The sequence below is a fragment of the Polypterus senegalus genome, chromosome 18 (genome assembly GCF_016835505.1).
Source record: "Polypterus senegalus isolate Bchr_013 chromosome 18, ASM1683550v1, whole genome shotgun sequence".
Classification (NCBI taxonomy): Eukaryota; Metazoa; Chordata; class Cladistia; order Polypteriformes; family Polypteridae; genus Polypterus; species Polypterus senegalus.
The window spans coordinates 14,419,480-14,435,607 of NC_053171.1; the positions used below are offsets into that span (position 1 = coordinate 14,419,480).

The window sequence follows — 16,128 nt, forward strand, 5'->3', positions numbered from 1 at the left end:
GACGTGTTCTTTTGATTTTTAGACCTACCATTGTGTATTTAAATCTAATATTTTTATTTTCTAACTGTAATACGTTAAATCTGCCACAAATCTTCCCAAGCCTGTATGCTGTCCAAGTCCTTCTATGATAATTCAATGGATTCTCGATTTTCTCCTAGCTCTAGATCTACCTAGCTTGGTATCATCTGCAAACTTAACCAGCTTGTTACTTATATTGCTATCCAAATCATTTATACACTGTGTGCACAATTATTAGGCAAGTGAGTATTTTGACCATATCATCATTTTTAATGCGTATATTCCAACTCCAAGCTGTATTAACTTGAATGCTTATTGGATTTAAGCACGTCAGGTGATGTGTATTTGTGTAATGAGGGAGGGTGTGGCCTAAGGAGATCAACATCCTATATCAAGGTGTGCAGAATTATTAGGCAGCTAGTTTTCCTCAGGCAAAATGGGCCAAAAAAGAATTTAACTGACTCTGAAAAGTCAAAAATTGTAAAAAGTCTTTCAGAGGGATGCAGCACTTTTGGAATTGCTAAGATATTGGTGTGTGATCACAGAACCATCAAACATTTTGTTGCAAATAGTCAACAGGGTCGCAAGAAACGTGTTGAGAACAAAAGACGCAAATTAGCTGCCAAAGATTTGAGAAGAATCAAACGTGAAGCTACCAGGAACCCATTATCCTCCAGTACTTTCATATTCCAGAGCTGCAACCTACCTGGAGTGCCCAGAAGTACAAGGTGTTCAGTGCTCAAAGACATGGCCAAGGTAAGGAGGGCTGAAACCCAACCACCACTGAACAAGAAACATAAGTTGAAACGTCAAAACTGGGCCAAGAAATATCTGAAGACAGATTTTTTCAAAGGTTTTATGTACCGATGAGATGAGAGTGACTCTTGATGGACCAGATGGATGGACCTGTGGATCAGTAATGGGCACAGAGCTCCACTCCAACGTGGAGGTGGGGTACTGGTATGAGCTGGTATTTTTAAAGATGAGCTAGTTGGACCTTTTGCATTGAAGATGAACTCAAAATCAACTCCCAAACCTACTGCCAGTTTTTCAAAGACACTTTCTTCAAACAGTGATACAGGAAAAAGACCATGATTTTTATGCAGGCCAATGCTCCATCACTTGCATTGAAGTTCTCCACTGCGTGGCCAGCCAATAAAGGCCTTAAAGATGAAGGAATAATGACATGGCCCCCCTTCCTCATCTGACCTAAACCCTATCGAGAACTTGTGGGCACTTCTTAAACGCTAGATTTACGGGGGAGAAAAACAATACACCTCTCTGAAGAGTGTCTGGGAGGCTGTAGTCACTGCTCCACAAAAAGCTGATCGTCAACAGATCAAGAAACTGACAGACTCCATGAATGGAAAGGCTTATGACTGTTATTGGAAAGAAGGGTGGCTATATTGGTCATTGATTGATTGATTTATTTTTTTTTGAAATGTCAGAGATGTTTATTTGTAAATTTTCAGGTGTTTGTTTATTATTCTCACTATAACAGATGAAAATAAACAAGTGAGATGGGAAAATTTTCATTTTTCCTTTAGTTGCATAATAAATCTGCACACTAATAGTTGCCTAATAATTGTGCGCACATATGTATTCCCCTGATGATGTTCACACTCACATTTCCGTTGTGAAACATTCAGGTTTCAGGTTTATTAACATTTTGGATTGACTGATAGCACTGTGTTTGTTCCATATTAAAATTAATCCTCAAAAATACAACTTGCTTAAAAATTCTGCACTCCCTGTATATATTAAAAATAGCAGTGGTCCTGTTACTGACCCCTGAGGGACACCACTCTTAACATTACCAAGGTCTATTAGGGTTCCTCACACCATAACCCTCTGCTTCCTGCGTATGAGCCAATTTTACACCAATCTACAAACACCTTGAACTCCCACTTCTTTTAATTTGATGCCCAACCTCTCATGTGGCACTGTATGAAATGCTTTCTGAAAATCAACATACATAATATCATTTGCTCCACTTTAATCATATCCTTTGTTTCTTCCCTATAGAATTCCAGCATGTTGGTTAAACATGACCTCCCTCTTCTGAACCCAGACTGACTGTTCAGTACAACTCCTGTTCTTGCCATGTGTTGCTCAATCTTACATTTTGCAGATAAGTCGTTCATTTCATTTAAATAATGAATACTGTTAATAATTGCACATGTGGGGGCAGCACAGTGGCAGCGCGGTAGCACTGCTGCCTCACAGTGGCAGTCAACGTCCCTGGTGTCTTCTGCCTGGAGTTTGCATGTTTTCCTGGTGGGTTTCCACAGTGTGCTCTGGTTTCCTTCCAAAGACATGAAGGTTTAGGGATTTGGTGAAAGTAAAATAATGCTAGTGTACTGTATGTGTGTGCTTCACCTTGCGATGAGATGATGCCCAGTCCATGGATTGTTTCTGCCTTGCGTCCAATGCTTGCTGGAATGGGCGCATCCCTGGATTGATGGATATAATCATTAAACAACATCCTTTTCAGAGATATTTGGCAAGAATTCCTCAGAATTTAATGGATGTTTCAGGCAATTTACAACACAGTGAAGCCGAACCGTGATATCTCTCACTGCCACCTCGTGGAATCTTCCAGATCTACGTAAAGTACACACACAAGTATAAACAGTACACCATTTGTATAGCAGTAGTGTCTGCTAGGGAATGCGTCGCATTGTGTGAAGTATAAACCCGGCCTTAGACTTTACCACATCAGGTCAAAATTTGCCCTACCAAAATTAAAGTTATTGTTATTTGAGATGTTTCTTTGAGGCACAGCTATTCGTGAAACTATTACATTTGGGGAAACTTTGCTATTTTATATTATTAATGTGAGTAAATATACCAGGTTTAAGGTGTATATGGTGCTGACCTCCAGTTTTGAAGGTGTTCTGAGAACATATTGAGATATTGAATATTACATTGTTGTTCAATTTCAATTTAAGTCGACTCAAGCTCCTTTATAACTACAGCAATAGACCTGCATAACGCTTTCTTTCTATCTAAGGTTCTATCGATTTCCCCAAAAAAGCTGATGAGCCTTGTTTAGAACAGGTGAACTATCTTACAGTTTCACCATTTTAGTAGGCAAGTGGGCACAGATTTCTGGTCATTTTAAATGGGACTCAGTTAAAATTTTATCACGACACTGATCAGATAAATAGCTTGTTTTTTATTTACTTAAAAAGCTTAGGGAACAAAAAAATCCTGTCAGTAAAGGTTGTGGAAGTAACACCTGTGCCCATTATTATTCCTTGAATATATTATTTCAGCCGAATTCATTATAATTAATTGAACACATTGTTTTATTACTTATAGTCTGGAAGAGCAGGTGTACTGTTCATTATGAGGCTAATTGTGGAATCCTACAGGGCAGCAAGCTTTCAAGGCTTAAGAATGTTATGTATTTATTATAAAATTTTAAAGGTGTTGACAAAAAAATAGAGAAGACTAATTGCTGTCAATATGCCAGTGATGTGTCATTACTTTTATCTTTACATAATAAATGTCCATAATATTTGAATGATTTTATTGATCTTTGCTACTAAAAATGACAAGATCAGCAAAAATCTTCTATATGGACTATTGTTATGCTCATAGCATAGTTGGGCTCCCGTTCTTGTGTGCTTTTATTCCACTAGAATTTGAACCTTTTGATAATTCCCTCATACATACCTCACATTCACATTCAGTGAAATCATATACAGTACACTTTGTTAAGATTTGACAGCTTCTGCTGTGACATGCATGTGTTAGGAACATAGGCTGGCATAATCGGTATTAACCCATGGATACAACTTGCCCTGCATAAAGAGGACAGTTGGGTGATGGTAGAATAATCTTGTGGGGAATCTTTTCTGGCACACATTAGGTATCTTAAATCCAAAAATATACCCTTTGTTAAAAGGGTATTTGCCACAGGATAATGTACAATGTCAGAAAGCACACATTGTCTCAACCTGATTCCATGAACATGGCAGTGACTTTACATTACTCCAATGGTTTGTACAGTTCTCAGACCTGAATCTAAAAGGAGACTTTTAGGATAAGGAAGAATAGGGGTTAACCACAGGAACAGGCATTTTAAAAATCTTCAGGAACCACAATGCTTGGAAATGTTGTGTCAGTATGTACCCAAACGGATAAAAAATGTTCTCAGCACTTAATCTATGCAATAAAGAATTCAGGCTATTCTAAGCGCAAAAGGGGCTCCTACCTCATACTACATAGACATACCCAATAATGTGGCCAGTGAGAACATTTGTGTTTTTTGGATGATTGTCTAGATACACAATTAACTTTTACTTTAGTTTGAGCTGTTCAGGAAGATGGTGTAATATTTTTCAAAAGAATATTCTACAGCAAGACATCCGTGCTCGTGCAACAAACACCTCCACTGCTGCACTTGATGAATGATAAGAGGTTCGTCTAGAAACATCAAAGTTTGGTTTTCCACCAAAATGATGTTGTACAGTATACCTAGACAAATTCTGATTTGTCTCTGCAATTGCTGTTATTTTATGTTTCATTCATGTTTTTCCTGCCATATTTAAGGTATACAGTACTTTACTTGTCCAAAGGGGAAAATTTAGATTTTACAGAAGCTCAAGCAATATACAACAACAGTAACATTCTTCTTGTAGAGTAGGGGTTTAAACTCTGCCATTCTTACCTGAAGTTCATTCTTGTTCAGTCTTTTTCGGATGGTGGAAACAGTTTGTGATTTAATCACTTATGACAAGTGACACATGAAGGGTTTGGATGCACCTGCTATTAATTAGCCTTGTGTGAGCTGTCCAGGTAGTAAAGATCATAAAGAGGTAAAGGTGGTGTTAGGGTAATTCAGGACAGAAACTCATAAGTTGCAGGTGTGGGAGGATGGAAACCACCATTTAGGTAAAGTAGACGTCATGGCAGTAAACTTAATGAGCAACATATTGATAAAGAGGCCATGACAAGAGGTCAACATAACTAACCTTTGGGATTAGAGATGCTATGATTTCAAAAATTGCCTGAGGGCACTGTGTACTGTGGGTCTATAACTTTATAGACCTGCACTTTGCATTAGAAGTAAAACTGCACTAAGGTTTAAAATAGAAAAAAGCCTCTTCCTGAGTGGTTTTTCACAATTGAGTTTAGAGATGACTTGGGACGATGGTTCAATGACAGGGACAAACTTAGAAAAGAGGAGAAAGAAGGAAGGTGAAATTTGACTATTGCCTTTTTGTCTGAGAGACAGGAAAAAAGTCACCCTAAGCAATGTATCAGAAACTGACAGCTGCCTGTGTTACAAATTCCCTGTATAGAAGAAGGTTTTTGTACAGCTTTTCTTTTCTTTCATACTTTGTGTTATCCCTTTCATTATCCACCACTGTGTTTTTAGATCAACACAACCACCATTTGGGTTCTATGGCTTGTTTAACTGAGCTGGAGGGATCCCTGATGTACTCTTACTGGCATGATAACAGAACTAAAGCTGAATGACCCTCTTTACCTAACGCTGGCTGATCATTTATTGAAAGACTTTTTATTAATAGGAGAACGTGGTGAACACTATGTCAAAACTAAAAATGATTAAAAATAATAGCCACAAAGGATTCCAGGAGTCTACTCTTTCACATCAAACTGTAAAATAAAAATGCATAACCATCTGGATCTTCTCCAGATATGTGAATACAGATGTTTCCTAATCATCTTCCAGGTTTTTAGAACCCCCATTCTCCACAACAGACAGTGTTTGTCCATTCTCCTTTATCCATTCTGAGGTAGACAAAAAAATAATTTCCTAATAAAGGTCAGTACCTTGTTTGCCTTTTCTTGTATTTCATCCACCGTTGCAGTCTGTTTCTTTTCAAGCTTCTCCTGCTGTACAGTAGTAGTCTCTGCAAACTAAGCAGAGTTGAAAGTGTCAGGTGGTCACTTTGGAAAGCCAGAGTTCCTAGCATCAAATTCGTAATATAGGATGCACTAATGTCAATCAAAGAACATCACTACTTGCGATGAAAGCAACATTCCTTCTGCTGGAAATCTGAAATCCTTAGTAGTGCCATTATAAGCTACAATCCATCCCATTGTCCTTGAACATTTGAGCCACTTTTCCACAATTACACCATTACTTTGCTTACTTATCAACTATAATGCTGACAGCAGCATGGATTTAGAAGGTTATCTCTATAGAAAATATGGAACTCTCGCTGGTAAAATACTACTCTGGCTATATGTCCAAGTAATCTAGAAACTTTGCAAACAAGATTCTTGATCACAGCTTCATTATGCAATACAAACATAAAGCAGCGAGGTTTAGACTTTCTGATTTCTTAGATAGTCTGGGAACCATGACTGGTAACCAAAACAGAGTCTGGAGTATTGTCTAATATTAAGATCTTCTTATCATGCCTTAATACATAATCTGAAACATTAGGCAAAAAGATTCTAAAATTTTGTGTTTTTAGTATTTTATTCCCAAGATTATTATTGCACTGCTCCATAAAGAATGTGCATCTGTAAGTCTGTAAGTAAGTGCAACAAAGAATGCTGGGCATAATTATCATAATCCTTCCAAAGATTTGTTGGTTATTGTCCTGAAAAATATTATTTAATGTTGAACATACTGTTAAAGGATAGTCTTGTACTTGAGGTGGATGTTCTTTTTTTGTTGCAAAGCAGACTACATTGAAGTCAAGGGAACCTTGAGGCACACAACTTTCAACATGCAGTGCTGCTGTCAAGCTATCAAGTGAGCTGATGCATGTTTAATGGTATACATCATTTATTCCTGTTGGAACTAGTAAATTGTATTACTTCCTGTGCACTTTGTTTTACAAACTTCTTTTAAAGTTTGATGTTATACTTTTCTGCGGTGGGTTGGCACCCTGCCCAGGATTGGTTCCTGCCTTGTGCCCTGTGTTGGCTGGGATTGGCTCCAGCAGACCCCCGTGACCCTGTATTCGGATTCAGCGGGTTAGAAAATGGATGGATGGATGTTATACTTTTTAATTGCCTATTTAACTTTGAATTCTCAGCATATAGGTGCACATAGACTTTTGTGTTGTACTGTATGTTGTATGTTATTAGCCATTTTCCAGAAAGTTATTGGCAAGCACAACCACTGAGATTGAAGTAAGCCTATTTGGAGTTGGCAGAATTCATAAAAGGGATGATTACCATATTTCATTTAGTTTCTGTCACCAAAGCAGCAATCAAAATAAACATGCAAAACATATTTTTCTGTGTACTGTTTGGATTTTGGTACTGTTGAATATCTAGAAGCAGATGGGCAGCCATTTGGCCAAGATCTCTAGGACTGTGACTATGTCTATTATAACTGACTGTGGGCCTCAAAGCGTTTTATATTCTCTATGGAAAATACTGAATGGAGTTTTAGGTGTTTTCTCCACCATTGCAAACTGGCTATAGCTCAGCAATGTTACTGGACAGATATTGCTAGGTTAGCATTGAACTGCTTTGCTTTCTATTTTCATTAAAATAAATGGGGCACACTACTTTCAGTATTTATAACAATAAAAAATATTAGCAATGTAAATCCATCCATCTATACATCATCCAACCCGCTATATCCTAACTACAGGGTCACGGGGTCTGCTGGAGCCTATCCCAGCCAACACAGGGCACAAGGCAGGAAACAAACCCCAGGCAGGGCACCAGTCCACCACAGGGCACACACACACACACACACCACAGACAATTTAGAATCGCCAATGCACCTAACCTGCATGTCTTTGGACTGTGGGAGGAAACCCACGCAGACACGGGGAGAACATGCAAACTCCAAGCAGGGAGGTCCCGGGAAGCGAACACAGGTCTCCTAACTGCGAGGCAGCAGCGCTACCCACTGTGCCACCCAGCAATGTAAATTTTTGTAATGTGCCAGTTTTGTGCATTTGATTCAAGGTGGACAAATTTGAATTGAGTTTACAAATAATTGCGCAGAAACAAATTGTGCACACACCTATCCAAAAATTAGAGGAAATATTGCTTACAGTACAATAAACAGTATTTGTTACTAACTCAGCTATACAGCAAATGGTAGAATGATACATAACATTTTTAAACATAGTTAATCCAATTAAGGGTTGCAAGATTGTGTAGCCTACCCGAGCACAACTGGGCACAAGGCACGAAACAACCCAAAATAGGGAATCAATCCATTAAAGTGCTCACTCACACCAGCAGGCCAATTTGAAAACTGCAAATCAACTTAAGCTGCATATCCTTAGTGAAGTGGGAGGAAAACCAGTGGACTTGTGAGGAAATCCCATGCAGACTTGGGGAGGACATGTAAACTCCACAAGGACAATGAATAGGCAAGTGTTTTGAACCCAAGACTCCGATCCATGACGTAGCATTAGTAGTCACAGCATTGCCCTGTTGCACTAGAATGATATAACAAGCACACACTACAAAACTGTAAAAGCTCTGAACTGCAAGGTGTAAAAACTGCATATAGTTTCAAGCAAGTACAAAATAAAAAGCTTTCCTATAATTCTTTCACTCTGTCATTTAGGATTGTAAATTTTCATCACAATTCATAATCGACAGAGTATAACACAGAAAATAAAAAAACCCACTTACTCCTGCCTGGGATTTTGATATTGAAAAGACACATTTCCCAGAAAATAGGTTTTATTTATATACAGTATTAGTCATGTAATCATTGATCTTAATGTTTAGTGAAAATACTTCATAAAGTGTCACTTTACACCAATGAAAAGCATTTTTGTTAAAAAGCTGGATCATATTGATGTGTATAGTAGTCATTTATGTGCACTGCCTGTTAAATGTCAGATTGATAGCCTCTTGCCAATGTTAAGATAAATATTAGATCTGTCAATGATGGTGGCTTGCAATGTACATGCTTGTGAGGCCAGGTTAACTGGAATGGATGAATTAGCACCCACAATGTTTTATGCATTATTATGAACACCTGCAACCACTTTGCTTAATGCCTTGGCAATGCTGGTAGGTGTTTATGTCTGTTTTTTATATTTTGTGTTTCCTGGTCTTCATCTGTGTAGGGGAACATTATTGTTATATAATTCTCATTTTTCAGACTAGTCCAAAAGTCAATTGAGTATGAGTTTACTGACTGTGCCTAGCTACTATAAGTTTTCAGCTCTTGCATCTTCTCAGTAAAATTATACAAGATTTGATTAACTGCTGAAAGCCTTTGCCATCAACCGGTAGTTTTGTCATGCAGTATGTCATTAAAGCACTATTGCAGTTTACATTGTAACTATGTTCTGCTCATTATGAAAGACTCAATATTAAAAAAAACAAACAACTGACTGATTCAGAATTGCAATTAGGTGAACCGATCAGAAACTATCATCAGTCCATTCAGTCTCCCCTCTTGACTGTCACATGGTGTAGCTAAAAAGTTAACATTGAATCTTACCCGCTGCATCATCTGCACAACGTCCTGAATGAAAGTGTTGTTCAGCTCCTTTTTCTTTCTGAAATCAATGGACACATTTTGAATAAAACATATACAGTATATTTTGAACTTTAAAAATAACAGAATTACCATATGAGGTGCTTTTTAAAATAAATCTCTCCTTGATGATCCTAACTTCCACAACTAGTAGACTGTGGCAAGCAAGTGAACCCACTCTGATGGACATGAAGGTACAATATGTTCTCAGGTGGGGTACAGTGTTTTACTGTACCATTTTCATGGTTACTTTCTACTCTGGTGGGGTAGCTTTTAATGTTGACTACCTCATCCTACCATTTGCTGTCTCTGAATTAGTAATTTTTTGTTTTTTCCCTAATGAATCAGAGCATTTTTTTTTAAATCTGGTATACTCTAGTTTACTCAATTCTTAAAAGAATACTCCACCCAAAAATGATCTATTTTTTATATGGTACTTACCCAAGTAATTTGTAGTGGTAGCTGAGGAAAAAAGTATGTTTTCATGAAGAATGGAGATAAAATTCTGATGGAATGGGTGTCTATGGTGACCCACCTCAACCCCTCATTCATTGGCCAAGAGTCTTGACTTCAAATCAGAAGCATGTACCAATGTGATTGGATGCACACTGATCTGATTTTGTAGAATTACTTCCTAAACAATATTTTAACAATCAATACATGCACTTTACCCGTAGTAGGTATATGACTAGATGACTTGACATCTGGATTATCCAACAGGAGTAACATGAGACCTTTTCATATACATTTTTATATTGTTTGCTGTGCTCCAGTGCTGGTCGCCATAGTAATATTGTTGGGTGGAGTATTCCTTTAAAATATTAAATGTTATAGGCAAACAAAGTAATTTTGGAAGACCAGCTTTTTGTGTTAACTGCCTGTGTAAGAAGCTTTTCCTGTGAGTGGCTTCTGAAATGTGAAAGTAGAGGTCTAAGTAAACTGAATTGTTAGATATCATTACAGTCAAATGTGAAAGGAAGATTGTTGCAGAATCATGAGGACCCTGTTAATCTTCTAATAGAGGTTTCTGGTCTACAATGATCTCCTTGAGTTCTGATGGAAACTGGTTTACTACTGGTACAATAAATGACCTTATGTACTGTTTGCCTGTCACACCTAGAGAGTCAGGAACAGAAGACGTGCACAGCGTGCTGCTCCCCTGAAGCACAGTTGTAAGCACCCACCTGGAGGGTGTGCAGATGAGGATCAAAAAGCACACAAAAACAATTTCTCCAGAATCCAAGCTCCTCATTACTATTTACTACTGCAAAATTATTATGACATTGAAACAAACACAGATAGGAGGGGTGAGGAGTAAATAACTGGTAAAAGGGCTTAGAGCCCCAGACAGCTCCTGACATTGCAAATGAGTGCATGATGAGTAAAAAATAAATAAAATTAGCTAAATCTGTAAAGATAACAAGAGGATCAGGGAGTTGAAGGATGATCAGTTATAGTTTATTCCCTCACTCTTACCTCTCCATGGTTACTTTATCACTACCAGATTTAGCCAGATTGATCATCTTCTCATTACGTTTCACCTCTAGTTTCTTCTTAATCTCTTTCATGTCACTAAAAAATAAAAAAAGCATTACACTGTAAATGACCAAACAGGTGGAAGAACAAATATGTAAAAGAAATATTTTCCACAGTTGCTACTGCTTAAGTTTGAAGAAGAACAACTTTATCCTTTTTCGCATGGAGTTGTGATCTCTAGACTAATGCTACATTCACATACTACATAAATATTTTACAGTTGCCATTTGTGACTCTCACCTTTCCACTTATCATTAAAGTCCATCATGCATGTGTGGGGACCACTCATCTCCTACTTTGAGCTATGGGATCATAAAAATGAACAATGAGGTTATCCCTTTCCTTCCTCTTTTGTCCTTTAGCCATTAATTATGCTTTCCACTTTGCTAAGAGTGCTGAGAAGGTTAAATAGACAAATTCAATAATGCAGAGTAACCACAAATCTGTCAGCTACTGGACATTTCATCTTGCACATACAATATAAATTATATATTCATGAGTGTCTGTATTGCATGCCGAAGTTATAGGAATTTACCACTATGGACAGAACAAGAATGCGCAATGCATAGTAAGACTTTAAAATTCAGCTATCCCTAGTGTGCTTAACTGGACCTTATTTCACACATTTGCCCTGGCTTTCTAGTACATGCGGTAGGTCTGCTGTTAAATGACTCTGAAGAAACATTCTTCTCTGTGTTTCTGACCTCCTCTACCTTTTCTCCCACACCTGTCATTAGTGGAATGTTTCTATGTGGTCTTTCATAATATAAGAAGTTGTCCGGCTAATAAAGAGTAGCAAGGAACAGACGTGGCACAGGTCAGGGAATAGAGGGAGAACTATGGCGTGTGCATGTTAGATAGATAGAGAGAGAGAGACAGACAGAGAGACTGAGAGAGAGACGAAGATACTGTCGTTCAAAGTGCACCACTGTATGTTAGTGTGTTGAGGAAATTCCTGCCAGGAGGTAGTAAGGTCTGTCTGTGACAAGGGTGCCTTGGAAGAGAACACTCTGGAAGCTGGTTTCAAACTCACAACGTCTGGATTATAAGTCGGCAGTTCTAACCACAGCACCACGTAAGTATAGTACTTACACCGTTTGTGAAAGTGTTTATTTGATATTTGGCCATCAGCCTTCACACATTATACAGTTCATGTCTACATTTTGTTATTTATTACTAAAACATGAATAACGTTTCTGTTTTAACAATGTCTTTACATAGATTGTTGTAGACACAAAACACACATCAAATTATATCCCCTTACAATTCTAGGTAGCTCACTTCCAGATAATCAATCAAGGCAGGAACTGGGAGAACTTATTGCCCGTTCTGAGGTGGTGGGGGGATGGTACAGCAGGCTGCTTGTTGCTTGGGCTTATCTACACATTTAGTAGACAAAAGACGCTGACGGAGAGGTGTGAAGGGATTTAAGGTGGGCCGGATTTACGAGTTTTTTCGTTGTCTCTGGTAATTCTAGTGTCAAAGGCCTGAGCTCCATTTCTGGGCCTGTGCTGGCTAGAAGCTTGCCTTTTAAATAAGGGGCTAGTGGTGCCTATCCAGTTGGACCAGACCTGTAAGCTCTTTTTGAGCTCAGTGTAAGGCAGGGATCACAAATCTGTAAATTGTTTGCCTAAGTAAATATTTAGTGTTTTTTGGTCCTTTTATGTTTTTTTTTTACCAAAACACCATCTTATTACTTTTGTGGAGTTTTTAGTACCTTATCCTTGACCATGACATATAGGTGATGATCCTACTTTACTATATGTTAAAGGTATGCTTTGAGTTTTCAGCAGCACATGAACACTGGCTGGAGTCACTTAATCCAATTTAAGGATAATCTTTTGTGGAAGATGAATTTCAAATGTATAAATTTCTAACTAAAATCATATATAATATTAAAAAACATAGAAGGGTGGTTACAAGGTAATGTATTACTGGTAAAACAGACACGCCTACTACTAATTATTTTCAGTTTCTGACCTTCAGGATCTAAGAAAACCATCCTCATTTTTTATCTCGTAAATTGGGCTTTGACAATACAGAACTCTTTTGGGACAAAATCACGCGACTCCTTGTCAATATACATCAGCCTTTAACAAATAAACATTTAACCCATAAACTAAAAGTATTTAATTGATCTGAGAATTAAAAAAAGCATGTTTAAATTTAATGACAATGCTGACATCTAGTGGTCTTATGTTGCAACAGTTTCACTAACCCCTTAAAATAATTACTTATTTGGTCATTTATTATGTTAAAAATTAACTTACTAAATATACATATTGAATAATCTCTTAAGACTTATTCCAGGACTGAGTACTATAAGTCATTATGAAAGATTAAAAAGGAAGAAGGTTTTAGTTGAAGTAAATGAAAACTTAGAGGTGAACTGACATAAATGTTAAAAGTTAAGAAAGCTGGATACCAGGTGTTACTGTACAACGAGTTCTTCAACAACAATTTAGGGATACAGATATATGCTGGTTATGGGTAAATCCTGCAAATCCTGTATATGAGCTTTTTTTCTTCACAGAGAACCATGGTTATGAGGAATATGTTGTCAAGCAGTACTATAAATTTCAACTGTATGATATTTTACAAAGGTGAAACTAATGGAATGGGTAGTCTATTCACATTAAAAATGCTCTGTATATTCTCAAATAAAGGTTGCCATAGTAAGGCAACAGAAAAGCCAATGCCAAAGGGTGATGGAAATTATAACTTGGAAATAGTGCCCTTGAACTAACTGCTCCAACTAAAATAGGACAATTATGAGTACAGGAGAAATCCCTCTCATTGCTAAGTGGTAGAAAGGTGTCACTGGTTACAGTACAAACGCACCTCACGGTACATTTTAGAAGTCAGGCAACCTGGCTGTTTAGGTTATTACTGGGGTTCAGTGCTGAGTTACCTGGAGTTGTCAAAGGAAAATCTGGGGGAAATGGTCTAGGAATTTGAAAGGTTGTTTCTTTTCCTGAAAGCAATTCCAGGTTTTGCCCAACTCATTTCAACTGGATTTGGTTTAAAAGCAGAAGTTAATAGAGGTTTTTTGGGGGAAGTTGAGTAAAGTACTGGCTACAGAAAGAAATGCCAGGACAGACAGACAGAGAGTGGGAAGGGAGATAGAGATAGAGAGAAAAAGGAAGAAGAAAAGAAAGACTTTCAAATAGCACTTTACAATTGGAAAGTGGGGAAGCCACCATACCTACAGTAGCTACTGAAACAAAAATGTACTTAAAGATACGCAAAGAGCTTAGTTCAGTTTATCTTGTGAGTTCATCGTACTGTGTCTTTTTCTGATTTTACCTCTTCCTTAGGCTGAGCGAAAAAAAAACATCTATTTTTACAAGGTCTGGATTTCTTAACATTATTTTGGGCACAGAGATACAAAAAGAAAACCCCACAGTAGTCACACTATGCACTCATTTACATTTTGACTGTGGAAAGAAGAATCTGAGAGTTAGTTTATTTAAGGTGCCAAATAAGAAATTCATAAAAATCCTGTACCTGTCAAGGGAATCTTTCAAAGATTTCTGCTCATTGGCATGTTGCTCTTTTGCTACTTCAAGAAGCTTGGCTGTTTGCTGCCCAGGTACAAAGAGAGAAATATAAAGTGACTCCAGGCTTGTGTCATTTATTAGCATCCCTGATAAGGTATAGCAATAAGCCAACATCCTACTATATTCAAACCCAATATTTAGATGTATAAACACTTCAGACGTTCACATTAACATACAGCAAAATTTAATGGAAAAAAACACAACTCTGATATACCCTGACTAAATGCTTTTGAAAATCCTTGACTATGTGGCATCCTACCTCAGAAACATGTTGCTCTCTTTTCTTTTTGACAAGCTCATGCTGCTCTTCATGTAGCCTTGTTAGTTCTGCCCGAAGCTTCTCCTTCAGCTCTGTGACCCTTGGAGATGAGCTGCTGTCTGGCAAAACGGCTGGTTCAGAAAGGTCAATGCTGTCACTGGGGAAAAGGCCACAGTTCAGATTAAAAAGTAAAGAGTTTAGTTTTTTATTTTTCAACTTGAAAAATGGGAAAAAAATAAATAGGAAAGTAAGTTCTTCATGGCAACAGCATATGTTAGACCTACTAATGGTAACCATTCAGAATCCTTAATCTGGGTTGAAATCCCACTGAATGTCATTTGGAGCATACAAATTGTAACTAGTAAAAAAGATAATTAACACATTTATAAAGGGTTGTGCATTCACAAATTCAGAAGTGGGAGTGCCCACAGGCAGGCTTTTCATTACGTTTACTAGTTCACAGGCCTATTCTGAATCCTTATTTTGCAGCTGTCTAAAGTGATGACAGTATCGGTCTTGTGTGGGTGTAAGAATTATCAGTATTTTATTGATAAACTGTTCAGTAGATGTTTATAAAATTGTAAATTATTTTTATGTTCCCTCAGCACATGTGTACTGAAGCATGGTGGAGGTGTACTGTAAAGTGATAAGAAATTCCAGTTTATAATTCTTTTACCTCTTCTTTTTCTGGTTCTTCAAGGAGCCAGGTTTCTTCTTTTTCAGCTGACTATGCATTTCACTGAACAGGCTGGTGTATTTCTGTGCTAGTTCTTCCTCCTTCTTCTGAAACTTCTTCTCCACTTCCTTGATTTCCTTCTCTTGCTTCTTGAGAAATTTTCCAAACACTTTACTCTGTTGGAGCTCCTCAATAGAGGCTGTCTTCGCATCTAACAGAACAGAGTAACCAATCAGTTAAATGCTAGCATTTAATATCAAAGCTGTTATAAGGCAATCATTTTGTCATTGCAGAGTAGATCACGAGAGGTTTCTGGATGTGCTAAAAAATCACCCAGAAACATGAGGGGACAATTAATCCAAGACTGTGGCCTTCTAAAGGATAGAAATTGTGGGATACCAGTTTTAAAATGAGGATGTTTTAAAAGACCTTAAATCGTTGTTAAGATTAAATGTTAGTGAACAGCCAGGCAAGTTGCAGGAGTAAAAAGCATACGCTGACATTGAAGTAGTGTAACAAGGAATAGCTCAAAGCATGAAAGATTCTGAATGCTTTTTTGATGTAACTACTGTGTGTTATACTGTAAAGGTCAAAAGAAAGATCACTGACTTTTATAGGAACT

At 37.6% G+C, this 16,128-nt stretch overlaps 1 protein-coding gene across 1 annotated transcript in view; it reads right to left on the reverse strand.

The window, feature by feature from the left end:
- plcb2 (phospholipase C, beta 2) overlaps positions 1-16,128 on the reverse strand; it is a 95,029-nt gene that overhangs the window by 5,210 nt on the left and 73,691 nt on the right. Inside the window, exons 26-31 of the mRNA XM_039741982.1 lie at positions 15,507-15,717; positions 14,831-14,987; positions 14,519-14,595; positions 10,952-11,047; positions 9,440-9,497; positions 5,827-5,913 (exon numbers count right to left, since the gene is read on the reverse strand). Coding sequence (XP_039597916.1) covers positions 5,827-5,913; positions 9,440-9,497; positions 10,952-11,047; positions 14,519-14,595; positions 14,831-14,987; positions 15,507-15,717 — 686 coding nt within the window. The remainder of the gene's footprint in view (positions 1-5,826; positions 5,914-9,439; positions 9,498-10,951; positions 11,048-14,518; positions 14,596-14,830; positions 14,988-15,506; positions 15,718-16,128) is intronic.